Here is a 25942-nt window from a genome sequence, read left to right on the forward strand (position 1 = left end):
AAAAGCCAGGGTTGGTAGGCCTAGTGCCAATCACCCCATTAGTTATTTGCTATCCAGCTGAAGCATCTGCCCAACCGTGATTAGTACATAAACGGATTGTGATGTAAGTAGTTTTCGCTCCTCAATACGGTTCGCCTCAGACCTGTAAGTTATCTGACTTGGTCCGCAAAGACAGGGATGGTTACGATACCAGCTCACTGACTTTGGTTGGCTCTGCACCCTAGGCAAGATCCGCCAGTAATATGGGGAGAAAGCTTGCCGACCATCGGCAAGGTGCCTGGAGAGGGGGGCCAAGCCGGAAACTTCTTCCTCGCACCCACAGATCTCGTCGGCTAAATAAAGAGACAAGGTTCACCGCAGCCCTGCCACAGCCACAGCTGACCGTGTACTGTTACAGAGGGTCGCTTCCGGATGCAGAACGGTCGCGAGCTGCTGCAACTCTGCGACGCAAGGTAATCCCCGCAGCCGATTCACCTGTTCCGTGGAGCTGCCGCGGGCTCCGGGAACCCCGGCGCTGGGAGCCAGAACTATCCGTGTTGTCGGACCCGGGCTCGGACCCCGTCGCCGCACCTACTGGTGCTACTGTTGGAGGACGGGCCGGCGTCGCTTACTCCATTGCGAGTCTCTTGACGGGCTTTTTCCCCTTGCGTGGCCGCCACTCGCGAGGCTCGCCGTGCCAGGCTCTCCCCCCCTTCTTATGCAAGAGTCTCATGGGGACAGTAGCTCGCCGTCGCCGGACTGTGGAAGCTCACACCCTCCGACACCCTCTTCCACCACCTCGCCGGGTGAGACTCCAGCCAACCCGGTCCGGGTCCGCGTCACCGGTGGGCGGAACGGACCGAGGTCGCGCAAGGGCTGTTGGACGTGCCGCACGAAAAAGGTCAAGTGCGACGAAACGCGCCCAAAATGCCTGCGCTGCATCCGGCTGAGACTCTTTTGCGATTACGAGCCACGCGACAAATCTCGCCAGGATCCCGATGACACCCAAGATGGAAGCTCTTCGGAGCCTTCGCACCGAGCGCTGATCACCAGCCAGCCGTGGCTTTTGCAGGTCGCGCCATGGAGGCGCGCGGCGACCATGCCCATGCACCTGCCCGTCTTCGATACTGCGGCGAATTCTCTCAAACTCACATCCCTGGATCACGAAGCTATCCGGTACTACCGCACAACATTTTCGCAACGGCACTCGACAAAGAAGACGGACTTTTCCGTCTACTCCATCATTTTCACGCTGGCCGAGCGAGATCCTCTCGTCATGCGGGGCTTGCTGGCGCTGGGCACGCGCAACATGCACCATGGGAGAGTCGCCTCGCAAGAGGACCGAAAGGGCCCCGGCGGCTGGTCAGGGCTGGGCCATTACTCTGCAGCGTTGCGCATGATGGCCGATACCATCAGTGCCGGTGAGAATAGCTTCATAGACCTGGATGTCGCGCTCGCGGCGATATATCTCATGCTCATGTATGAGCAAAAGTACGGAGACGCAGTGTACTCGGGGTGGGTGAATCATCTCAGGGGCGCTGCTCTCCTTATACAAGAGCGCTGCAGCGACTGGCCTGCCCAGTTGGCCAAACGTCCGACAGCAAGGGCGTCGCTTTCGCATCAGTCCGATGAAGCAGCGTCGGCTACTACTCAGACACCGCCCCTGTCCGTGTTCGCGGCGCGTATGCTTGTATACTTTGCATTCATGGACGGATTCGGCTCAACGTTTGGGCTGGGGGGCGAAATCAACAAGGTCATGCATGGAATCGTCCGGGCCCATGACCCTGACATTGTATTAACAGAGGCCTTTACGAAGCTGCATCGCTACTCGGATGGCTTATACAGAGCTGTTTTCCGACAGAATTATCCAGCAAACGAGATGCTGGCGGATGTGGCCAACCAGCACATTACCGACATGTGGCAAGCTTGCTGTGGCCTGCGATACCTCGTCGCTGATATATCCAACTACGAAGGAGACGCGGCCCGGGATCGTCTAGCCCTGATACAAGAGTCGGCCGACTATCTTGCTGAGAAGTATCCGGAGCTGGTTGCGTTGGCGACAGAAATGACGCCCGACGCGGACGTTCCCGAAATGGTTGCCACAAACTTTCGCGCCTTCATGCCACTGTATTTCTCCAGCTTGCTGGAGCTGCATTTGCTGAGGTGCGAGCTGGAACCGGATGTGATGACCGCTGACGAGAAGAAAATAACGACAGCAACCTACATTGCGGTGATCATGAACCTGGCTCACCAGATCTATAAGCACATTGGCCTGGAGCTTCTGCATCTCATAACCTACCCGCTGTTCCTCGTAGCGCTGCAGTCAGACTCGGAGTCGACACGCGACTGGATCCTGGCGAGATTTCAGGATCTGGCGGCCTTTGGGCCCAATATAGGAAGAGCACATGCGTTCCTGCGCATGGCACTAGACAAGCAGGCAGCGACGGGCGAAAAAGTAAATGTCCGAGACGAGTTTCGAAGTGGCAAACTGCCAGTGTTTGTAATATAGATAACCTCGGTGTAGGAGAGCTCGGGAAAGTCTCGGAGTCGTTGAAGGCGTGCTTCAGGGTCTCGAGGAAACAGAGGCGGACAGAAGTACAACACTTTTATACAAGCACACTCAGAAATGATACCCCGGGACCCTCAGTTCAGAGGCATCGGCCTGTGCAAAGGACGCTCCGACAGCGTACTAGCCGTATAGACTAATCACTAGGCGGCCAAGCCGGGTTAAGTCTCCACCGCCAGCAAGATGCCCCGGTCCTCCGCGTTCTGCTGGTGGTCCGCTCACAAGCCGAGGCGAGGCGGCAAGGACTTTGAAACTCCGCTAAGAGGATTTTTTTTTTCAGATGATGTTCATTGTCCGGCGGGCCCTTGAATTGATAACGCTCGAGGCACCCACTGGAAGCGCAAAGCTTAAAAAACGTCAGAATGGTGCCTGGCTAGCTCGCTCGTATATATAGATAGCCGCGGTCCACCAACATTTTAGTTGACATGAACCGCAGCTTCAACACGGTCCTCTCTCTCACTCCCCATAATGGCTAAACAAAGTCTAGAAATCGCAAATCCCATCACCTTGCCATGCGGTCTCACACTGCCCAACCGCCTGGCGAAAGCTGCCCTGGCAGAAGGCTGGGCGGGCCAGGACAGGCTGCCGCACGCCGACCTCATCGAGACGTACCGCCTCTGGGCCGAGGGCGACTGGGGCATGATCATCACGGGCAACGTGCAGGTCGACTCGACCTACCTGGGCACGCGCGAAGACGTGAGCATCAACGAGAAGATCAGCCGCAACACGCACATTGAGGCCTGGGCCCGCTGGGCCTCGGCGGCCAGCGAGCGCGGCACGCCCGCGCTCGTCCAGATCAACCACCCGGGCCGCCAGTCCACCATTGGCGCCGGCAGCCGGGGTCTCTGCAGCAAGTCCATCGCGCCGAGCGCCATCGGCGTCAACCTCGGCGCGGGCCTCGTCGCAAAGGCCGCGAGCGCGCTCGTCTTTGGCACGCCCCGGGAGATGACCGACTTTGAGATTGACGACGTCGTGCGCCGCTTCGCCACGACCGCAAAGGTCGCCGAGGACGCGGGCTTCGCCGGCGTCGAGATCCACGCCGCGCACGGCTACCTGCTGTCGTCCTTCCTGTCGGCCAAGAGCAACCAGCGGACCGACGGCTACGGAGGCTCGCCCAAGAAGCGCGCGAGAATCGTCGTGGAGACGATTCGCGCCATCCGCGCCGCCGTGTCGCCGAAATTCTGCGTGGGCATCAAGATCAACTCGGTAGACCATCAAAGCGAGGGCGAGCTGAGGGACTGCCTGGAGCAGCTTACGGAAATCACCAATGCTGGCGTCGATTTTCTCGAAATCAGCGGAGGAAACTACGAGAACCCCACGGTAATTACAAAAAAAAACCAATCTCGCCACTTTTTCAACAGACGTTTGTGAATGCTAATGCCTTGTGCAGATGATGGCGTCGGTGGAGAGCAACACGGGAGCCAAAGTCTCGGCTAGCACGGCGGCGCGCGAAGCCTTCTTCTTGGATTTTGCAAACTCTATTCGCAAAACGTTTCCCGAACTATTTCTCATGGTGACTGGAGGCTTCCGCAGTCGACTAGGCCTGGAGTACGCCGTCAAGAGCGGCGCCTGTGACCTGGTCGGCATCGGTCGACCTTCTGTAGTTGAGCCGAGGCTGCCTAGGAGCATCATTTTCAACGCCGACATTAGCGATGAAGACGCAAGACTGCCCACCAAGAGCTTCTCCCAGGCCACTCTGAGCCGCTGGCTTGGAATCAAGGGCCTGGGAGGCGGCACTGAGACGGTACGTGATCCCTTTGCCACTGCGGCCTACTACGACGACGCTAATTCTCACCTTTCACACAGCTTGGATATGTTGGTGAAATTCACAGAATGCAAAAGACTGCCGCCGCCGCAGCCGTATGATTTCCTGACTGATGGGGGGGTTGATTTATTACATTTATACTCTGTACCATTTCGCATCTAGTAGAGGCTCTTGATTAGATTAACACGCAACTTGACCTTTATTTTACAATTATTTCGTACAATCACCGCAGGGGGCATCATTCAAAAAGCCGTGAGCAATCATTAAGAATTGGCAACATCAGAGGATCAGAGGGCCACGCACAGGTACAGAGCTAGCGCGATGCTAATGGGCTCGGACAGGGCTCACAGATGGGACCCCCGCGTTTGACCCCAGACATCCGAGGCAAGTCACTAAACTTTTACCGAAGCAGGGGCAATGTGGCCGGTGGAGCTCCAACCAGCCGGGTGCCGGGCCTCTTCGTCTGCGCCGTCGCCGCCGGGTTAGTTGCGCCGGCACCTACCCCGAGCCGTCCTCATATAGACCGAGACCCCTGCTCCCTAGACGAGTGGAATTTTTTTTTTTACCTCTTCTTCGTCGATTGATCAGAACACGCGAAGTAAATCCGAAAGGAAAGAAAACAAAAAAAAAATGACAGCAGCAACATCAAATCCGGGGGCAAATGCCTCCCACACGGACTTTGATCTCATCATTGTTGGCGCAGGCATTGCCGGCATCAACGCCGCCTATCGATTCCAAACCGGCACGCCTAATGGAAGCTCCTACGCGATTTTCGAAGCGCGAGAGTCTCTCGGCGGCACCTGGGACCTCTTCCGCTACCCTGGCATCAGGTCCGACTCGGACATCTTCACATTCGCCTTTCAGTGGAACGCTTGGCCGAAGAAGGGCACCATGGCCAGCGGCCAGGAGATTCGCGCCTACATCAAAGAGTCGGCGCAGAAGACTGGCATCTATGACAACATTCGCTTCCGGCATAAAATTATCGCTGCCAATTGGGAGTCGGAACACTCTCGCTGGGCCATCACCGCTTCCGTCCCCGGCGCCGCCGCCAAAGAGACAAGGGTCTTCTACAGCCAGTTCATGTATCTTGCGACAGGATATTACGACTACGAGCAGCCTCTGCAGACCACGATCCCCGGTATCGACAACTTCCAGGGCAAGGTGCTGCATCCGCAGTTCTGGCCAGAGGATCTCGACTACAAAGGCAAGGAGGTCGTCATTATTGGGAGTGGTGCCACAGCCGTGACCATGGTGCCCTCCATGACCGACAAAGCGAAGCATGTGACGATGCTACAAAGAAGCCCGACATATATTTTCCCATTACCCCAACACGGAACTCTGGCCCGAATCGTTTTTCTTCTGTTCCCACGTTCAATCTCCACCTTGATTCTCCGAGCGGGTTGGATCCTTCAGCTTGTTCTCATGATCCAGTTTTGCAAATACTTTCCCGGAATCGTGCGACGCGTCATACGGTACGAAAACGTTAAGCGCCTGCCTGCCAAAGTCTCGTGGGACCCTCACTTCAACCCGCGTTACAACCCCTGGGAGCAGCGCCTGTGCGCCTCACAAGACGGGGACATCTTCGCCGCTCTCAGCACGGGCAAGGCGAGCGTCGTCACTGACACCATCAGCACCGTCACAGAGAAGAGCATCAAGCTCGACTCCGGGAGCGTGCTGCACCCGGACATCATCGTCACAGCGACCGGCCTGAAGCTCAGCTTTGCGGGAGGCATGGAGCTCACAGTGAATGGGAGGCACCTGGACCAGTCGAAACAATTCTTGTGGAAGGGTACGATGCTTCAGGACATTCCGAACCTGTTCTTCACGATCGGTTTCGAGAACGCGTCCTGGACGCTGGGCTGCGACTGCGCGGCTCACCTGACCGTGCGCGTCATCGAGCAGCTGAGAGACAAAGGCCTCAGGGTCGCTGTACCTCGCATGAGCGCGTCCGACCAAAAGGCAATGGTCCCGAGGCCTTTGTTCAGCCTGAAGGCGACCTACCTGGACAGTGTGAATGAGCAACTCCCCAAGGGCGGTAGCGGCGTTTGGGCACCGAGAACAAACTACCCGGTGGACTTGTGGAAGTCGACGTATGGTGATATTGAAACGAATCTCGACATGAGCTAGGACCTTGTTTATATATTTGGTTGAATCAATGGTGTGTCCTCTTTACCATTATCGCTTTTGAAACCAATGTGCCACCTCACAGAACTCACATTTTGGCGACAAAGAACTTTTTTGCTACTGGTGATTCACGTGTTTCTACGCAATATCATGCGGTGATGCGATTTCAATTCTGAAATGGTATTGTAGCATGCGACTCCCTCATTCTTCCAATATACGTATATATAGGCCCAGATTCCGCCACTCATACCAACAATTCAGCAGACCACGACCAACACAGCCATTTCACCCTACACCAATCAGCTTCATCTCGAAATGGAACCGTTAGATCTGAGTGCCGAGAAAGATGTCCCTCCTGAAATCCGTGAGGCCTTTCTCTTTTTGAAAGTCCACAACCGGCCGGATATTGCAACACAAAAGGCGGAATGGATTCTCAAAAGTCACACCACAGCCAATACAAAGGCCCAGGCTTTGATTATTATTGGAGAGGCGCAAATGGAAGATCCTGAAGAACCGTATAATTGGAGGTCGGCCAGCGTCCACTTCTGGAATGCCTTGCTGCTTAACCCTGATCCTAAGACTCGGGCTCTCGCACAGGCGATGCTGGGTCAATGCAGAAAAAAGATGGAGGAAAACGAAAAGCCAGAGTCTGAGTTTGAGGAGGCCCTCTGGGCCGAAAATCTCTGAGAGGCATCGCGGCCGCCGCCACAGAATCTACTGCCTTGCCTATTTTGCTCTGACCATCACGAGCTGGTTTTTAGAAACACTGCGAGCCTTAGATAGCACATCAAAATTCACAATCTTGCCTAATTGGTTTATAAAACGTGAGCAGGTAATCTGTACTCGAATGTGACTCAGTAGTGGTGGCATAGCCGGGTGATTCAGCTGCTGCCATGCAGTAGCGGCAGGCCCTCGCAGGCAGTTGTCTCCGCATCCTTCGGCCAGCTCTCGAAAATGCGTAGAGAGCTGAGAACGAGGCACGTAAATATATGGCACACAGGCTTCTCGGCCAGAGCCTATTCGAGTTCCCCATGCCTCGTTGATCGCGCAACTTGGCCATGGACGCCGAGTCCGCATACGTTGCCTGCGCAGAAAACATCTCGCTTCTGCGCCTGCTTCACGAGATCCCCGAGCCGCCGTCTGCGAATATCGCGCCCACGGCTGCCCAGCATGCGAGCAGCTACACGCTGCCGTTTGCGACGGAGCGCTCACTCGTGGGCGCGCTCGCCTTCCTGTCGAGCATCACCGGCGACTCCCACTGCGTCACGGCCGTCTGTGTCCAGGAGCACCCGGGCGACGACCACCGCCTTGAAGCGCATGTGGCCATCAACAAGAAAACCCACAAAGAGAACAACGCGACTCTGGATACAATCTGCCGCGGCTTCAACCAGATATTTGCCCGTCTCGCCGGCCCAGGGGATGGTACGTGTGCCGCAATCGATCTTGCATGCCGTTGCGATTGACTAGACAAAATGGCCAGGGCATTGCGAAGACGACGTATTTGAACAGATCATCTCGCTGTGCAAGCCCAGAATCCTGCGACGGCTCGGCTCCGAGAAGAAAAACACCTACAAAGGCAAAAATCCGCTCGATACCGTGCTCGACCGGGCGAGAGACTCGCTGGTCAAGCTGCAGAGGGGAACAGAGGTACCGAAAATGGAGACGTATCGACAAAAAGCCCCCTTCATGAACGCTCAGATTTTACAATTCATCGACAAATCGGCCGAGCTGCTGAGAATCATTCGCAGCTGGCAGCGTCACCAGACAGATGCCGAGCTGACCGCCGTCATGTTTGGTCTCTGCGACTTTGTCACGATGGACGAGTGGCAGGCCGTCATTGACTTGATCCCGGAACGGCTGATGGAAGGCTCGATGCGACGCAGCTTGATTGACAGGCTGAAAAAGGGCGCGCGGTATAGACACGCCGCGCGCATCTTGTACCGGGCGGCCAAGAAGCACCCCATCGCCCGACGGATGGAGGCCGTCGCCGTCCGCCTCCCCGAATCCGCCTTCCAGCGACCGGCCGTTCCTCCGCCGCCCGCGACCCTCGAAGCGGCCTGCAGCAGGATCCTCCTCGCGCACCAGGCGCGCAGCGTCGGCCGCCTCTGCCAGGCACTACACAGGAACGCGGCCGATGCCCGCGGCGCCTTCGGGACCCAAACGCGCAAGACGCTCGTGGAGGGCAAGTTCCACGCCGAGGTGCAGCTGCTGGGCTACATACTCGAGCAGCAGCCGTTGACGACGGCGCCGCCACCGCGTGTCGTCTGCGCCAGCAAGGACGCGTGTTTCCTGTGCCACTGCCTGCTCCGGGCGCACGCCAAGCTGTACACGCCGCGGTGCCACGGGAAGCTCTACACGGAGTGGCGTCTGCCGCCGACGCCCGCGTTCCGGCCGCTGCAGCGCGCCCTCAACCGGATCCTGGAGCTCAAGATACAGAGCAGCGCGGCGGCGCTGCTGGGTGGTGGTGGTGGTGGTGGTTTGCGGCGACTGCGAATCTACCCGGACTGCTGTGAGAGTACCTGCTCGACGGCGATGCTATCAAACACAACGGTCGTCGCCACGGTAGTGGATGAGCCGCTGCCCTCCGCGGACGGTTGTCGTTGTTGTGATGGTGGCGGTGGTGGTGGTGGGACGATGGTGGAGCGCGCGTCGTTGCAGACATTGGAGACTCCGGCCGCGGAACCTGCTTCCCTCTCCCCAGAAACATCCTATTCACCAAGCAGCAGCAGCAGCAGCATGGCGTCGACGCCAGAGGACGACGCACGGCAGCAGCAGCAGCAGCGGCAGCGGCGGGTTGTGAGCAGAGACTCGGCCTCGCATCTCCGCGATGGCGGCGGCAGCAGCAGCGGCAGCGGCAGCGACGAGCACTGGAGTGTTCGCCAGAGTTACGCCCTTGCGCAAGGCGAGGTCGTCGCATCCAGCCTGCCTGCGGACGCAGTGTCAGCGCTCTACACCGCGGAGCCCCTGCGCGTGCAGCTGGAATACACAGGGACGGGACAGCGCCGGCATCTGCGATACCGGATCCAGCAGCTCACGGCACCGGAGGCCCGCGCACTGCGAGAGAGTAGCTACGTTCCAGTCATTGACGTGTCTCTGATGGGGGCCGCCGCCGAGGAGCGGACCTTTCGACTCGATGAGCTGGCGGATCTATACCTCGGCGCCGGCGATTGCATCTTCCGACTTGTACTGCAGCCTGCGCTGCAGGGTTTGACGGACTAAAAGGAAAATGCGAGGTTTCAGTGTACATAAAAGAGAATCATCATCTTTTTTCCGTAACGAAGGTTGCTCCAACGACTATATGGCCTGGCATGTACGGATACGCTTGCTCTAGTTTTTGTTCTAGTATGTATCTCCCTCCGTCACGGCAGGGTGCCCCCAGTCGTACTCGAAGCGGCCCCAGCCGCCATTCTCCATCTCGTGCGCCATGGACAGCGCGAAGACGACCATGTCGTAGGCGCCGTCGGCGGGGACCTTGCCCTGGCAGACGTCGCCGCCCATGGCCACGTTGAGCAGGACGGTCATGTCGCGGAGGGGCCGCGTCCCCGCCGGCACCGCGGCCTTCATGACGGGCCGCCCGTCAATGTACCACAGCATGCGTCCCTGGCCGGCGCGCCCGCCGGGCTGGTCCCAGGCAAAGTCGTACTGGACGGGCCGCCCGCGCATGTCGGGGATGCGGGTGCCGCGCACGCGGTGCCGGTCCGGCTGGTCGTGCCGGCCCCAGTGCAGGCAGCTGTGGTTCTCGCCGTCGCCGTTCCACGTCTCGGCAATGTCCACCTCGCCGTCGGTCGGCCACGCAAAGGGCTCCTCCGGCAGCAGCCAAAAGGCGGGCCAGATGCCCTCGGCGCACGGCGAGAGGATCACGGCCGACAGCACGCCGCGGTCGTGCGCCAGCGTCTGCCTGCTGACGAGCCGCGCCGACGTGTACCTCTGGTCGTCGTCGCCCGCGCCGCGGTTGGCCACGGCGCGCAGCACGAGCCTGCCGTCTTGGGTGCTGGCGGGTGATGTGTGTGTTAGGACTGCAGAACGAGGGGTTCTCTCGAACAAAAGGTTCCCCTTGACCGGGAGGCGAGGGGCAGACTTACTGGAACGCATTCTCCGACTGGTCGGTGTAGTTTTGGAGCTCGTGGTTGCCCCAGCCGTCCGTACCGTGACCCGTCTTTGCATCCCACTCGTGCGAGACGGCCACGTGTGGGAGGAACTGCGGCTGCCAGTACACGCGCGACCCTTGAGGCGGATGCGGCGGTATCGACGGCGGCCCGCCCTGCTGCTGGTCCGGATGAGGCGGTACCGGCGGCGGCGGCCCTCCGCTGCCCTGCTGCTGGGTGCTTCCAGGATAGTAGTTGCCCGGTGGCGGCGGCGGAGGCGGATATTGTTGCTGCTGATATTGCTGCTGTTGTTGTTGTTGCTGGCCGCCACCAATCATGTCGTTGAACTCATTTTTGAGCTGGTTGAAACGGTCTTTCCACGGCATTTCGAGTTTTTTCTTCTTCTTCTTCTTCTTCTTCTGATGGTCTCTTCTCCACAGATGATTTCGCCTTTGCTGTTTTTTCCTTTCTTTGCTATCTTGCGGGATAATATGTTCTGTTTGCCGCGATCCGGGTCGATCCTAGCCGGGCGGGAAGAGAGAGGGGGGTGGGTGGTTTGGGTTTGCGGTGCTTATTCCCGGATGAATTTATCCGAGATGGTTCTTTTTTCTTGGCAGCAGCTTAGGTTCCAGCTTTCTCACCAAAGAATTTCCCTCGAGTACGTCCTAGATATGTAGTGCTATGAGATCGTAAGTGCGTTGAAAAAGGACAAGGTTGAGGGATATCTAAGAGAAGAAAACAAAAGCAAAGCGAGGTCCAGTGGTGATGATGATGTCGGGCGGACAAATAGGACCCACTGGGCCAATGCTGGGCAGTGGCAGTGTAAATGCAGGTAGGTAATGAATGAGGAGGTGGTGAAAAGTGCGTTATTATTTAGACGAAATGTAAGCTGAGAATAGTATGTCTAATCGAGTGAGAATTTGCAACCTATTATTGTATCAGTTGCTTTTTTTTCCCTATTTGCTCCGAAACGCCTGTTGAGATAATGCCTAGAAAATCTACCATGTTGCTTCCTCTCACTCTAGTGATTGATATTGGGCCCCCCTGGCATCCCCCCTTCGTTTTGCTGAACCTCGCGAGAGGCATATTCGCCCATTTTTGTTCTTTCTTTCTTTTTCGGTAGTAGAGTGTACATGAATATTGATACATCAATAAAGGGGGTGTGTTGTCTTTCTTCGCACATCGTTGCAAGGAAGGAACCCCCCCCTTCCGTCCGCCCTTCTACGCCGGCGTGTTGCAGAGGCGAAGAATGCCCTCGTACATGGCAAACATGATGGCGGCGCTGGGAACGGTCCGCAGAAGATGGGGCGTCAAGCCGCCGTAGAGGCCCATGAGGCCCTCCTCCTTCCACACCAGCCGGAAGCACTGAATGAGACCCGTGTATTTGAGCCGGCCGTCGGCGACGGGGGCCTGCCGTAGGCGGGTGCGCGCCACCTCATGCGGGTAGGCCAGAACGGCAGCGACAAACTTGGCGACGCCCGCGGCGCCAAAGTTGCCCGTCAACTCGACGGAGCGGTCCCACGCCGTCCGCTCGCGGCCGCTCGCCTCGAGCTGCAGCGCCCGGCGCGCGAGGTACGCCTTGAACTGCTCGTACAGCACCCACTGGAGCGTCGATTCGGCCACGCCGAGGTAGCTGGCGCTCATGCCCTTGTAGAGGCCGCGGACGCCCTCCTCGCGCAGGATCTGGCGCACGCAATCGTAGCTGTTGCGGTACCGGCGACGCACTTCGGTGGCGCCCGCGCCCGCGCCGGCAGCAGCAGCCGCCCCCGCGCGCTGGGCCGCCACGTTCTTGTCGAGCTGCATGCGCGTCTTGACCATCCAGATGGGGTTGGTAGCCGTCGACGTGGCGATGCCCGCCGCACCCGCCGCCAGCATGTGCACCCACGGCGCCTCCTGGCCGTCGTTGCAGCGCTCGGCGAGGATGCGTTTGCCGTTGCCGTAGACGTAAAAGTTGATGGCGCGCGCGGGGACGACACCGACGAGGTTGGGGCCCAGGCCCTTGAAGAGCGCTTTGGTGCCCTCGGTCCGCTGCACCGTGCGCAAGATGTTGAGAGTGTCGCCGAGGTGGTACATAGCCGCGGCCAGGGGGTTGCGCGCCGCCGTCTGGGCCTGCATTGCCTGGGCCGCGCGCAGCTGCGCCTGGTAAATGTCGGACTGGAGTCGCGTTTTCAGAACGTCGAGCGGTGCCGTGAGTGTCGCCGACGTCATTCCACCGATGCTGCAAAAAGGAGAGAAAAAAAAGGGTCAAGTTAGCACAATCGTCGTTTCTACGCCGGGGGGAAATCTCGTCGTCTGCGGATCGGGAGAGAAGCGTACCCTCCAGCCATGAAATGGACCCAAGACTTTGCAAACGGCAGCGCCTTGATCTGGCCGCCCTTGAGCGCCGGTGTGTCGTCGGGAAGAATGTCGCCAGTCTCGCGGGACTGGACCAGCGCGGCGTGTTCGGCAGGCGCGTGCGAATGCTGAAACGGCCGACGGTCATCACGCCCGGGGGCAAAGACCTGCTGCGGATGCGCCATGATGCCGAATTTCTCTTCTTTTTCTGCTTCTTCTTCTTGTTCTGCTTCTCGGAAAAGGCGTTTGCGAGCGGTCGCGGCAGAAACCGTGTCGCTGGCGGGTGGCAAAGACTCGGGCTGCAGCGACCGGCGGGGGGAGATGCAGCAATCAAATCCCGGCGTATCGTCGTTAGAAGTGAATAATATCGTAGGCGTCAGGCATGTCCATCGGAAAGGGTGGCAAGATGTTGGGCTTGCGAGGATGGAGAATCGAATTGGAAATGATGAAAGGGATAATGATTTTCTGGAAGCTGGGCCCCAATTTTTTTTTAAATCGGTTTGTAAAAGGCGGCTCCTCACAGGGTGGTTTGTAGGGCGCCAGGGCGCCTGCGCTGAGGCAAATGAGTCACTAATAAAACACTAAAAATAAATCAGAAACATGCAAATGCCCGCCATCTCGATGTAAAGAATGTCTTTATAATGAGAACCATGCAATGACTCGTCACAGTAGCTCTTGTGGCCATTTCGCTTAGAGAGTGAAACATTGTGTCGCAAGTGCGACACCACAAGAGACCTATATATTGCATCGCAAGTATTTTGCCCTACATGAGATAGACTCTTACTATGCAGTAATGCGAAATGTTTCAAGACCTTGTTAAGACTTGATGAGGCATCTAAATATGACCTACTGGTAACAGTGCAGCTTCAATTGGTGGCTTGTTCTGTCCAACAAGCCCCAGTTCCGTCCAACTCAGCTGTCAACATTTTCGGGCCCAATGTTGGGTGGTGTTCATGATCAAGTAGAATGGTAGAGGATCGTTGACTCTCTGATTTCCCTGCAGGTATCGTATCATACCTATGTAAATAGTTGGCGAATGGTGACTAATTAGCAACAGAGTCCGTATTGCCACATGTTGTCATGATCATCTTCATCATTTATACATTATCTTGCCAGAAAGTGGGCTACTGTACAGTCTATCTTGTGACTTCCCCCCGAAATTGTCATCAACTACCAGTATGGGTGATTCAAAACATGTTATGTACAGGAACAGGGTCCGGTGCCAGGCCGCACGGCAATATTGCCTAGCGGGATGGTGGAGGTTGCGGCGGAGGTTGTTGCGGTGGGGGGTATGGCGGAGGTTGTTGGGTGGGATATGGAGGCCGCATATAGCTTGCATCCGTCAAGACAGACGCTACCTGATTCAGACGTGACGGGTCTCGCCCTCGCTGGATGGGAGGTGGCCCGGCCAAACCGGCAAGCACCGGCGGCAAGCTCATCCTGCCATGATCGGCGCTGAGATCGGAACGTGCGCTGGAAAGCGGCCCGGGACTGTAGGTTGTGGATTGAATGGAGGCGCTTACATCGGTCTCGGCACGGCTGCTTGGGCGCATCGTCATGCCGTCCATGGTAAGCGGCGTGGGAATTTCGTCAGGTGGCGAGATCCCTTCCGAGGCAACCCGTGCATCGCGCTCCATGCGAATACCCATCTCACGCTTCAGCATCTCGGCCTCCTCATCAGTCGTGGTGCGCCAGGTGCATTTCGCGTGTTTCTTGGTGCACCCCTGACAGGCCGTGAGATGTTTGATGCAATGTAGACGTAGGCGACGGCAGCGGTCGCAGGCTGGGCTGATGACATCACCGCGCTTCAGTTTCTCAGCCTTTTGCGTGACGAGCGAGCGCATAAACTCGGCGCGATGGTCCATTTCTGTCATGGCAGATCCTTCCGTGACGTGGCTACTGGCACCAGAACGGCCAGAGGTCACGGACAGTCGATGCTGGCTAGGGTGTGGTGATGCAACGGGAGGGGAAATGGGCAGCATTCCGATGGGTGAAATGGCAGTAACAGACTGTGGGCGAGACGACGGTGCCGTATTGGGTGCTGATGCGGCGAGAAACTGCTGCAGAAGGTCGGCGTGGAGGTCATGCGGTGCACCGGAACCGGTCAGCCGCGAGGGCGGGATACCGCCGGTCGATTGATATCGCTGACCATTTTCGGCATTTCGTCGCCTAGACAGTTCGTGCTTTCGCTGTCCAATGCGATGATGCAGTATCCGTGCTCTGGCCGCGACTTCATCGGCCCTTTTGTACAAGATGGAGGCCCTCGATTCAAGGATATCAAGGGTGGCCAGCTCTGCCGTCTCGTCTTCCTCAAACGGGTGCTCGAGTGGGAAGCGATCGAGAGCCCCGGAGGATATCAATCGCCAGTCATCCTCGCTGATTTCGCACTGTAGACCTTTGTAGTGAAATTGACAGCATCGAGTGCCGTTGGGTAGTGTGGCAAAGACAAACTCATTGGGATGTGCCTTGGCATGCAAAACGACATCAATCCAGCTGACGGGGTTTGCGAAAGGCTGCGTTGTGTTTGTCTTTATGGGACCATCAAAGAAGCGCTCGATACCTTTGAGAATGCGAGGCCCTGTGAGCTTGGCCCCGAGATTGGCGGCTAGGCTTTCCTGTCGATCGAGAGCGCCTTTACTAAGTAAGTGATAAGTTTGTTTCAGAGGGATCGTCAAGTATCCATACCCTCGTAGCCGGCAATGAGATGGAGTATATCTGCAAAGGTATCACCGTCTGCTTGGATGAGAGCAAGACGCTCGGTATTCTGCCTGGGCAGAAAGTTTATGTAGCCACCATGGCCTGCACGAGTTAGCATGATCAAGTCCGATATCGCGGGTCAGCTGTCAAGACAGGTCCTTGGGATAGGTTTTTTTTCTCAACATCCCTGTGACGGGATGCAAAGAGCAACCTTGGCTGCAGATGCACAGTTAAAACAGTGTTGCACCGCCTGTCGAGGAGAGGGGCCGCTAGTGACGCTTGTGCCAGGACGCGGGAGCGGAGCCGCATGAGTTTGAACCCTTTTGGGACGGAGGCTGGCAGCTGAAGTTTCGGGAGTTTGCGCCACCCAAGTGAATAAGCCAAGGGGAAAAGAGAGGAGAAAATGAAGAGGGGAGGAAGGGGGCAGTTTTCTTTTTAAGAAAAAAAGAAGAAGAAAGAAGAAAGAAAAACCCCCCAAAGGAAAGCAGACAATGTATATAGATGAGAAGAAAAAAACTCACTCTGCTGGAGGGGATTCTGTTGCGGTGAGGGGTAGTTGTGCTGGCCGCCGCCGGCGTCCATGGCCGAACGCTTCCTCTTGTGCTCAAGGTCGGGAGTCTGCGACATGGTCATGTGGAGCAGGCGAGAGAGGAACGAGAGGCGGATAGAATGAGTGGTGCTGGGTCGTCTTGGCAACAGGGTACGATTCGAATGGCGAGCAACAAGGTTCTATCGTGCTTGCGGATCTCGGGGTATTTATGCAAGCGACGTAACGAGAGACAAGGGCCGCGTGTGAGAGCAGTCGAGGCGTGAAGCGTGGGTGGGCTGGCGTGGAGAGGCGTGGAGAGAGGCGAGGCGAGGCGAGGCGGGAATTACACGCGACAGGCGAGACGAAAGTGTCGAAAGAGAGTGTTGCAAGAACCGAGACAGTGATAGACGGAAGATGGTGGAAAAGTAAAGAGAAGGGAGGGTGATTTGAGAAAAATAAAAGTCGGGCTTGGTTCAAGTAGTTTAAAGAGTCAAGACTGTGCGGTGCGGCCAGGTGGGAATGATAGCACGGCGCGCGAGATGCGCAAAGATGTCAGTCTGCCGCGGCTCCCCTGTTCTATGCAGAGAATGATTCTGCAGTGCACTGTTCCAACGGGCGACAAGTAAATGTCTGGGAAGGGACAAGCCGGGGAAAGGGTCCCGTCAAGCCCTCTGTGACCCGATGCTGTCTTCCGTTGATGCGGATGTGCGCACGAGGTGGGAGAAGTGACTGTGGTGGTGGTGGTGCTGGCCGGGCAGGGGACCTCTCAGTCGGTGGGGCGAGACGCACATTTGAGGGGGCCAAGATAGAGGCAGAGAGGGAGGAAGAGAGAGAGAGAGGCAGAGAGGGTAGTGGTGAGCAGAGTGGACGGGAATCCTTGCTCCGTTTTATCAAAAAGCCAGGTCCGCGCTATTCGGATTCGGAAGGGTCAATAAGACGACGGAGAGCTGGTTGGCCGGCTTCGGGGGGAGAGAAGAGGAGACGCGGGCGGTGATGCCGAGAGTAGGACGGGGGGTCGATATCTGGTGAGGGTAGGAATGGTGGCGATGGATGTGGTGCGCGGTGGTTTGATTGTTGCTTTGACGTTTGTTCTGTTTCCTCGCCGATGATGGCGATGTGCGATTGAGTGGTGGCCGTTATTTTGGTGGCGCTGTTCGGACTGGGAATAAAAGGCCCGAAGGTTTCGTGAGGTGGGGGACACGGACGAGGAGATGATGGATAAAGAGATTAGAGCAGGTGAAAAAAAGAAGTTGAGGAGAGACAGGGGAAAAAATAAAAATAAAATAAATAAAAAGAGAAAGAAAGAGAGGGAGAGGTAGAGGCGGTCGAAGAATTGTGATGTGTAGACGATTAGTTGAAAGCACCCATCGGTTGGACACGCGTTGGGCGACTGCAGATCCTTTTTTTTTTTTTTTTTTTTTACCCTCTTGTCGAGAAGAGGGGAGGGTCTTGACTGACTAGCCAGGGAGCTGAATCGGTGTCATTTCTCGGTTCCGGCAAGGAAGGTGATCAGCAGCAGAAGACGGTTGGTGGAAGGGGGGCATATTGGAGAGAGCTGGGCGGCATGTCAGTGGCGGGTTTCGCTTTGGCTGAGAAGGTTTCTGGTGTGCTAGAGGAGAGGTGGATGGATGGATGGATGGATGAACGAAGGAGGAGGATATGGTAGTGGTGGTGGTGTTTGAAGGCGAGGAAGTAGCTTTACCAAAACGTGACAGAAAACTACAGCTACAAACGGAAGAGGTGTAAATATCAAGTCTGCTGTCTGCCACTTGTCACTCACTCACTCACTTACTCACTACTTGAAAATAAAGGGCATTGCATAAAGAAGTTGAAATTGTTGGCACAGTCATTGGCATTGATCATGATCAAGACGACGATCGATGATGGTCATAATGGTAAGAAAATTATAATAATAGCAACAATAATCAGAATGGAACAACACAGCCGCGGCGCAGGTCCGGCAAGCCACGACGGGCACGCATGCCTCCTCAGCATATAGAAAATGTACTTACGTGCAAAAGCACGAAAAGGGCCCTTGATCACCGTCAACAAATCCACAGCGGGGTAGGCGACCGTGTTTCCAGTGTGCAGACAAGGTAATGATGTGCAAGGCAAAAAATCCGCCATTGCGAAAAAAAAAAAAAAAGATGCGGCGGCGGCGGCCAGGGGAGGAGGAGGAGAGAGGAGGGGTTCGGTCGTTGGGAAAATCCCAAATGATCAAGTCCCGCCACGAAACTAGCCCGCAACGAGGCATCAGACCGGAACTGAGCAGAACCGCAGCGCTGCACATCATTTGCCTTATTGGCCAAGTCTGGATCCCCCCCCCTCCCATGTCTGGGTCTCTGGGGGGAGAGGAACTTCCATATGTTCTAGTCTTCCACAAAGTAGAGGAGAAGGGAAGGTGGAGGAGGGAGGGTATCAGGGGGAATGGGGTCTGCTAGGGCATTTTCCGGGATGAACATGTCGGTGCTCAATTTTTTTTTCCTTCTTTTTTCTTTCGGTACTATCTGTTCCCTTGGCCTTGTACGGATTGTGGATTCATCTGTAGAGAGCTCGGGCAGCCCACACACGCTCACAACGGAGATGGAGAGAGAGGGGGGTCAAGGGCGGTTGCGTACATAGCTCGGCCGGCAAGAGAACCAAGCGAGCTGGGCTCTCTTGATTAATTCGAAACTGGAAACATCACATCACCATTGTCTTTTCTAAATCCACGTGGATGGTTATTGGCAGATTTACGCAGCTGCCCAAGTGAGGGTGGCTTGTAGCTGTCCTTTGGCTGTCTGTGGCGTTTGTGGCTGTGGCTACAGCTCCATGTACCAGTGTTCCATCTACTTACTAACTAGCATCTACCATTTATTATTACCTGGTTCATCAGCCTGACACCAATCTTCTTCAACCGTCTCACACGCATCTGTCTGACTGACTGACTGAGTGTTCTCTCTTTCAAGCTGACACTACCGAGTACAAAGCTCACTCTTTCTGATGTTATTTTTCATGGTTATTTTTAGCTCCAATCCTCTTGCTTACTGATACTGCCCCCCTCGTCCTTGAACCTTGCTTGACCACACTATCCCCGGTTCCCATGTGCGCCTCTTGTTTCTGAGCCTACTTTTTTTTTTACACTTGCTTAATTAGTACGGATTAATCCGCACATACGGCACACACGCATGCATGCATACACACACATACACGCCACCACCACCACCACCCCAACTACCTTGCTGCTTGCTTGCTACCTACACTCATACCCTGTCTCCCGCCACATGCGCCGGCGGGTGCATCGTCTCCCGTGTAAGCTAGCAAGCTCACTACTTACAGAGGAGGACTGGCTACCAAGGCACTAAGGCAGCTATCAACAGGTACCTGGCAAGCCAGCCAGCCCAGCCAGCCCAGCCGGGCCCAGCCCAGCCCAGCCAAGAACCCTCCGTCTCATGTTCCCATCGTCGCCCGCCCGCTGCCCGCCGCCGAGTCATGCCCATGCCACTTGATCCTCCCCCCTGACATGGTGGCACGACCTTCATTATCCGTGCCAATTAAACAACGCCCCGACGCTCTGGATATCTCCTTGTGCTAATCCGTACGGATACCACCAGTAATAAAGTTCCGGACGCGCCACTCGTCGTCTTTGCCACACACACACACAGAGAAAGCAGATTGGCAGAGAGCAGCATTCCGGAAGACGGAGGACCCAGAGAGGGGGGCAAAGGGGAGACTGTTCAGCAGCAGAACCCAATCGCACGCATTCCCGTACAAGCGCGACATGCAGGATTTGCAAAAGGAGACCTGCAAGCCATTCAACTGTTTCTTTCTCTCTTTTTTTTTTTTTTTCTTTTTCTTTTCCGTCTTTCTCTCTCTCGTTCACCTTCTCTTTCTCTTTCTTCTTCTTCTTCTTTCTAGGAACCTGATTAGGAAAATACTAACTACTGACTGCCTAGTTAGCGGCTCACAGCGGAACCAGGCCAGCCTTTCTTAGCGTGGCCCTTAACTTTAGCAACAAAAGGCGGAATCACAATGTAACGGTGGCAAAAACATGGCTGGCTCCCCTCCACTCTGCCAACGGGGGAAGAAGAAGAAAAAGCTTGGTACAAAAGCCAAAAAAAGCTTCTATAAATTTTAAATGTATCTTTGACTGGTAACTTTTTGTTTCCCTTTCCGCCGGCCTATCTGAATGGGTCTCTTCCTCCCCCACCACCCCCCCTCTCTCTCCCTCTGCTTCCCTCCCCCTTAAGTACTTGCTCTTTCTGGTCTTTCCGATCCACGGATCAGCCTGATCTACCTAGGCGAGCTGGGCTCGGACGCTTCTGCCGTTACCGGTCACCGTTCGGCATTTGATCAGGCCGGCTGGCCGTTGGAGCTGTTGCTAAAGGGAAAAAAAAAGAGGCGAAAAGAAAAGAAAAGAGAAGGAGAAAAACCACCTTCACCCGTAACGGACATGAATCCTATCAAGGTCTTCTCGCCAAACCATGACAAAGCCCACTCACCCAATTGAGACTTACATTTCTGCAATCACACTTTTCGTCTGTAGTTGTTGTGTTGGTACTCCGTACTCAGTACGTTGTTCTGATCGCCACCACATAGCTACATGCATGATTGCCTTGTGCTCCAGATAACCTGGCAAGTACCAGTACCAGTCCAGCGGAAGCTACCCGCGCTAAACCTAAAATGGCCCTTAGCGGCTCGTCATCTTTCAGCCAATCAAAGGGTAAGAAAACGACGAGCAAAGAGCTCCACCTCCAAACTCATCGAGAGAGAGCTCTTCCAAATGGTGGCACATCTCCAAACGCGCTTTTCCAATCAATATCCATCTCTCGAAGCCAGACGACATCACCCGACGCAAGCCCGCCCACGTCGATCATCTAGGCCCAATCCACGTCAACAAAGCGTCACAGCATCAATCCCTCCTCCTCAGTCCTTGATTTCTTCCCGTCTTTCTTCCATTGTTTCTTTTTTTTTTCCCGACCCCGCACTCGTGACTGGCTGGAATTCTCTCTCTCTCTCTCTCTCTCTCTTTTTTTTTCTCTCTTTTTTCGATATATCGCACATTCCCTCCACACACATACACGCATTTGCGCCATGTCTGAGAGACCCGCTCACCGAGGCGGTCGCGGCGGTCGCGGCGACGGAGGGCACCATCGCGGTGGCGGCAGAGGAGGGCGCGGTGGACACGGCGGTGGTGAGCGCGGAGAACATCGCGGCGGCGGCGCTGACAGCGGCGAGAAGCCCAAGAAGGAAAACATTTTGGATCTCGCAAAGTACATGGACAAGCAAATCACCGTAAAGTTCAACGGCGGCAGAGAAGGTACCGTTGCCTCGATGCACAGGCAGCAGGCGGATAAAGCTAATTCGTTGGTCATGCAGTCGTGGGAACCCTCAAAGGCTACGATGCGCTGATGAACCTGGTCCTTGACGACGTACAAGAAACTGTTCGCGGTAGGCTTCTCCCCCCCCCCCCCCCCCCCTCGCGCACCTTTCCCTTGACCAATTGGTGTCACACTTTCTGTGAGCGTCGTGCTAATACATCCCCCCCTTGGCGGCCGAGGGACGCATCGCAGACGAAGACGGCAACGATTCCACGAGACCCCTCGGCCTGGTCGTCGCCCGCGGCACTCTCCTCGTCCTCGTCTCCCCCGTTGACGGCAGCGAGGAAATCGCCAACCCTTTTGCCCAGGCCGAGGACGAGTGAGTCTCTGTACACGCAAACCCACATTTACATACGTCATACAGAAGTGCGTTGAAGGAGAATCAAAACGAGGCAAAGGCAGACATGTGGCAGCGCAAAGGAGACGCGAGCTGCTCTGTCATGGTGGTCCCGTCCTTTTTTTTCATGTGCGACGGTTGGGCTGAGTTACAGAAAACAGCCTGCGCCCACCATTCACCGGGACGATCGTTTAACAACAACACTGGGTATCGTTTGGCGCAGTTATGACGGAGTTCTTTTTTTTTTTTTTTTTTTTTTCACATTTCATGTCGAGGCAACATGATCAGCAACACACAGGAAATAAACGACGTCACACAGGCAACGATCCGGCGTCCTAGCTGCGTACACCTCGTTTCTCTTTCAGAGTCACCTGCTTGAAAATAGAATCATGAACATTGGGTTTTTTTTTCTCAAAAGGTTGTTTTTATTTAACTAATTTCATCACGCTGTGCCTTGTTGATTTCTCATCGCCGCCAAGATGGTGTGCAGCTTTGCCATTTCCCTCTATTCTACCGCACGCCCAGGCCTGTTCCATTCCGATTTCCCCGCCCAATCGTAATTACCAACCTTCAGTGCCCTGTGCTGGCTTTCATGACAGGAAATACCGCTTACGCACAAAATAATGTCGTCATCTGCGCTGTCGTATAAATCCAAGAAGAATGAGAAGAATAAGGAAAAAGAAACTGAATCATTGGCGCGCGCTGGCACCACAAACAAAAAGAAAACAAAGTCTCCCATGTCACATCCGGAGCAGCCTCAACGTTTACCCAATGCTCCGGTGCTGGTACCTTGATCCTGCAGAGAGTGGCCAGCTGGCCCGCGATCGCGCCTCGTGGTGCTCCCGTTCGCTTCTAAAGGGACTCAACTAGATGCCCCTTCCCTGCTTGCTTGCCTTTTGCAAGTCGTTGAAGGCGCTCCCCAGCTGCTTCTTCAGCTCCTTGTAGCTGACGATGAAGCTCGTCTGCTCGTCCCGGCTCGTCAGGCAAATCTTCTCGTCTGTACCCGCGTCCAGCTTGTTGAGGTTGCGCAGCATGTGGCCCATGTCCAGCACTGGGTTGTTGCTGCCATCCACTTGGTGGAACACGTGGTCGCGAAACAGTTTCAGCATGTACCGCTCCCCGTTTTCCGACCACGCCCGATCACCATCAAACTCTTGCCTTTCATTTACGGTGCCGAGCTTCATCAAAAGACGCGCGATGCGCCCATTCTCGAGCTCTCGGTAGAGCTCTGTATTGAGTTCGTCGGCCTGGTGTTGGCTTTGATCCAATGTAGCGACAATATGACCGGCAACTCCACGAATGAATTCGTCAATCGTCTTTTGTGCAGGCGTTTGGACAGGTGTCAAAAGCCAAATAATGGTATCGCGAAGTTCTGCTGAATAAGTTCTGCTCATCTGCTCCACAGATGTTGTGATGTTATTGAGATGGACCGGAAGGGTACCCGTGGCCAGGCAGAGCATAGTGCGGCCGAATTGAACAAAATCCTCTTGTTGCAGTTCGAGAAGCGGGCGGCGATTTTCAAATTGCACAACGTCGAGAATAGAGCAGGCATTCAGACGAACTCGATTTTTACCGGTCAGCAGAATTTTGCTAACGTCAATGCACCTCGCGGCCAGGTTGCTCGAGTGGATAGCTTTGAGAGCGTTGGCAATCTGTGAGATGTAGCCCCATAGTACCGCCTCCGAGATGGGTGACTTGGGCTGGAATCGCTGCCCATGCACAGGATTCGTGGTAAGATGATGCTCCGCCAGAGATTTGGCTAGGGGGTGGTAGTCCTGCACAAATATAAGCGAACTGTCGCCAAACGCCCTCGTGGTGAAAGCGTCGTGTATCGTAATGACGTTGGCATTGTCAATGCGTTTCCATTCATTTACTGATCTAATCGCATGTTCGTTTGTGAGCCTGAAACCTTCGATGCGGCGCAGGCAGTAGATATTGCCAGTCTTGGACGATGTGCCCTTATAAACCCAGGTAGGGTACCCGAAAATATTGGAATTCTTGCGCTGGGTGGTGTCGAGCGCGACCAGCGAGTGAAAGTTGTCTAGCTGCGGTAGCTGTGAGTTGATGACTTGCAGCGAAGCCTCCGACTTGCGCTGCATCTCCTCCCGCAACTTTTCGGGCATGAAGAAGTCGTGTGTGACGCGATGATATTGCATGAGGTCCTCTCGGTGAGGCCCTACCGGCGCATATAAATGATACTGTAACGGCTGCGGTGGAAATTGTCCTCCTTGGAAAAATTGCTGCGCTGCTCCGGCTATGCCTGCGTGATTCTCGGCATATGGATTGAAAGCCGCCGCCGCCGCCGCCGCCGCCGCCGCCGGAAGGCCCTGGCCAACAGTTACCATATTGAATGGATCAACAGCACCGTTGGTCACGGCAGACGCATTCTGGTCAAATGATGGCGTGAATTCTCGAATGGCGGCAGGGTTGAATACGGCAGCGTCGCCTTCGACCGGAGTTGCATTGCCGGCTGTACTTATCAGTGAGAGTAAGCAATGCAGGGTACTCGTCTGTGCATACCTATTCCACGGGGTGTGAAGGAGGGCGCATTAGCGGCCTGGGATGTAAATGACTTCTTCACGGCCGCTGCAGGCCCAAGATTGGCCGGGGTAAACGACGGCGACTCCACGTTTAGGGATTTTTTGGATCTGCGGTTGATTAGCTTTTGCATTTGCATGAATCAAAAGCAACTCGAGGAAGGTCTGGAGTGGCTGTAATGATATGCACTTCGTCGAGCTGGATTGGGTGACGTACAGGTCTTGTTGGTTTTGGTTTTGGTTGTTCGACTTGTTCTGATCGTGTGAAAATGTGCAGCCCTGATCTTCATAGCGACAGTGGCCGTATATTAGCACATTACGACAGAGAGTTTCCTTGTTTTCTGTCTCATGTCAGCTCTGGCCCTGCGCCTTGTCTTTGAGATATTGTGTTTGTATTTTTCTCCTGCTGATGTACATCCTGCTCATGCCCTTGGTGCGCCTAGCACCTTCCTTCGTCCGTCTTCATTGCTCGCGTTGGGGGACCCGATTTGGGTGATAGCTTCGCTCCTTCTTATACGTCTCGTGACGACTAAGCGGTCTGTACATCATGCTCGCACTCACCTCGGGTTTTAACTCTCGGCGAGCCGACCTGGCGCCGCAGCTCGTTAGATTGATATCGGGGAGCCGCCATGTTTGACTATGCGGATCGCGTGATTACTTCTATGTTGGGAGACGAAATATGTTAGCATGCAGTCGGGATTGCAGCGCGGTGTTGGTCGCTGTCATCTGCGCATCCGATGCCGCCAGCCGGACGTCGGTAGGCCAACGGGGCGCCACGCGGTAACTAGACAGTGCCGGGGACATCATACTCGGATCGTGTCGTCATCAGCCATGGTTCAATTGATTGCGGCGGCGCGGCGCCCATGAAAGAAAACGGCCGAGGGCCAGGATGGCAGGCGAGCTGGGTTGGCGATTGCCCAAGACGAGGTACGGAGAGGCGGGACAGCGCGAGGGTGATGCCAGTGGGGAAGACGCGAGCTGTAGCGGGGATGTGTGGGATGCTGCGTGTCTCCCTGTTGGTAGTGGCGGCTAGGTAAACTGGATGACTGGGTGTAGTGCGACAACGCGGCAAGGCAGCGTGCAGGGTAGCTGCATAGCCTTGATCAGTTTTGCCGATCCTCACCGCCCCCCTTAGACACTTCCTATGCAGCTGCCGCAGCCATCCATTCACATAGATACGAGCCACTGCCAGAATGCAACAGTCTCGGCTTAGTCCGTCAGCAAAGAGGCAGATGATGGAGCAGGCAGCCCAGCAACCTGATTTTAGCCGTTTAGCCAGAGAAGGAGGCAGCTCAAATTGGCTTTTGGCATTCGAACCCGTGTACTATAGGTAGTGCATTGCGCTGGCGCCGTCCTCAGAGCACTACCTAGACATGAGGGCAGAGGCCTGTAAGACTAGGTACTTCCTGTAGCTACCTGTGGATAACTTCAATAAGATATCTTCCACAATGGATAGTAACACTTGTCTATTCAGACTGAATTTTTTTTCCTTTTCTATCCTTTCTCTCTCTTTCTCGTCTCAAAGAGACAACTAGTCTAAAGACAACTGGTTCAAAGATAACTAGTCGTAAGATAGAAGACTTAACATTTTTATTTATTTAATTAGGCTTAATAGAGCCATCTTCGACT

At 55.4% G+C, this 25942-nt stretch overlaps 10 protein-coding genes across 10 annotated transcripts; 6 read left to right on the plus strand and 4 right to left on the minus strand.

Moving 5' to 3' along the window:
* Nucleotides 1-697: 697 nt before the first annotated feature.
* On the plus strand, nt 698-2488 carry V2A60_002106 (Zn(II)2Cys6 transcription factor; the record flags this gene model as incomplete). The annotated part of the gene is made up of 1 exon (XM_083253458.1): nt 698-2488. The coding sequence occupies one exon, from the start codon at nt 698-700 to the stop codon at nt 2486-2488; it is 1791 nt and encodes a 596-aa protein (XP_083109584.1).
* A 525-nt stretch (nt 2489-3013) lies between these two features.
* Nucleotides 3014-4411, plus strand: V2A60_002107 (NADH:flavin oxidoreductase/NADH oxidase family protein; the record flags this gene model as incomplete). The annotated part of the gene is made up of 3 exons (XM_083253459.1): nt 3014-3865; nt 3936-4289; nt 4352-4411. 3 exons carry the CDS (start codon nt 3014-3016, stop codon nt 4409-4411), a joined length of 1266 nt encoding a protein of 421 aa, XP_083109585.1.
* A 529-nt stretch (nt 4412-4940) lies between these two features.
* V2A60_002108 (flavin-containing monooxygenase) lies at nt 4941-6437 on the plus strand (the record flags this gene model as incomplete). The annotated part of the gene is made up of 1 exon (XM_083253460.1): nt 4941-6437. One exon carries the CDS (start codon nt 4941-4943, stop codon nt 6435-6437), a length of 1497 nt encoding a protein of 498 aa, XP_083109586.1.
* Nucleotides 6438-6749: 312 nt separating this feature from the next.
* V2A60_002109 (uncharacterized protein) lies at nt 6750-7121 on the plus strand (the record flags this gene model as incomplete). Its single annotated transcript, XM_083253461.1, has 1 exon — nt 6750-7121. One exon carries the CDS (start codon nt 6750-6752, stop codon nt 7119-7121), a length of 372 nt encoding a protein of 123 aa, XP_083109587.1.
* Nucleotides 7122-7492: 371 nt separating this feature from the next.
* On the plus strand, nt 7493-9653 carry V2A60_002110 (nucleic acid/nucleotide deaminase domain-containing protein; the record flags this gene model as incomplete). The annotated part of the gene is made up of 2 exons (XM_083253462.1): nt 7493-7856; nt 7915-9653. The coding sequence occupies 2 exons, from the start codon at nt 7493-7495 to the stop codon at nt 9651-9653; spliced, it is 2103 nt and encodes a 700-aa protein (XP_083109588.1).
* Nucleotides 9654-9773: 120 nt separating this feature from the next.
* Nucleotides 9774-10905, minus strand: V2A60_002111 (concanavalin A-like lectin/glucanase domain-containing protein; the record flags this gene model as incomplete). The annotated part of the gene is made up of 2 exons (XM_083253463.1): nt 9774-10425; nt 10517-10905. The coding sequence occupies 2 exons, from the start codon at nt 10903-10905 to the stop codon at nt 9774-9776; spliced, it is 1041 nt and encodes a 346-aa protein (XP_083109589.1).
* Nucleotides 10906-11740: 835 nt separating this feature from the next.
* V2A60_002112 (mitochondrial carrier domain-containing protein) lies at nt 11741-13038 on the minus strand (the record flags this gene model as incomplete). The annotated part of the gene is made up of 2 exons (XM_083253464.1): nt 11741-12737; nt 12836-13038. 2 exons carry the CDS (start codon nt 13036-13038, stop codon nt 11741-11743), a joined length of 1200 nt encoding a protein of 399 aa, XP_083109590.1.
* A 1059-nt stretch (nt 13039-14097) lies between these two features.
* Nucleotides 14098-16177, minus strand: V2A60_002113 (uncharacterized protein; the record flags this gene model as incomplete). Its single annotated transcript, XM_083253465.1, has 3 exons — nt 14098-15485; nt 15539-15652; nt 16072-16177. 3 exons carry the CDS (start codon nt 16175-16177, stop codon nt 14098-14100), a joined length of 1608 nt encoding a protein of 535 aa, XP_083109591.1.
* Nucleotides 16178-21152: 4975 nt separating this feature from the next.
* Nucleotides 21153-21762, plus strand: V2A60_002114 (Sm-like protein LSM7; the record flags this gene model as incomplete). The annotated part of the gene is made up of 3 exons (XM_083253466.1): nt 21153-21378; nt 21438-21509; nt 21632-21762. The coding sequence occupies 3 exons, from the start codon at nt 21153-21155 to the stop codon at nt 21760-21762; spliced, it is 429 nt and encodes a 142-aa protein (XP_083109592.1).
* Nucleotides 21763-22642: 880 nt separating this feature from the next.
* V2A60_002115 (PAN-complex poly(A)-binding subunit PAN3) lies at nt 22643-24944 on the minus strand (the record flags this gene model as incomplete). Its single annotated transcript, XM_083253467.1, has 4 exons — nt 22643-24246; nt 24297-24424; nt 24531-24654; nt 24875-24944. 4 exons carry the CDS (start codon nt 24942-24944, stop codon nt 22643-22645), a joined length of 1926 nt encoding a protein of 641 aa, XP_083109593.1.
* Between the last annotated feature and the right edge of the window lie 998 nt (nt 24945-25942).

The sequence above is a fragment of the Cordyceps javanica genome, chromosome 1 (assembly GCF_051103115.1).
Source record: "Cordyceps javanica chromosome 1, complete sequence".
NCBI classification, from domain to species: Eukaryota; Fungi; Ascomycota; class Sordariomycetes; order Hypocreales; family Cordycipitaceae; genus Cordyceps; species Cordyceps javanica.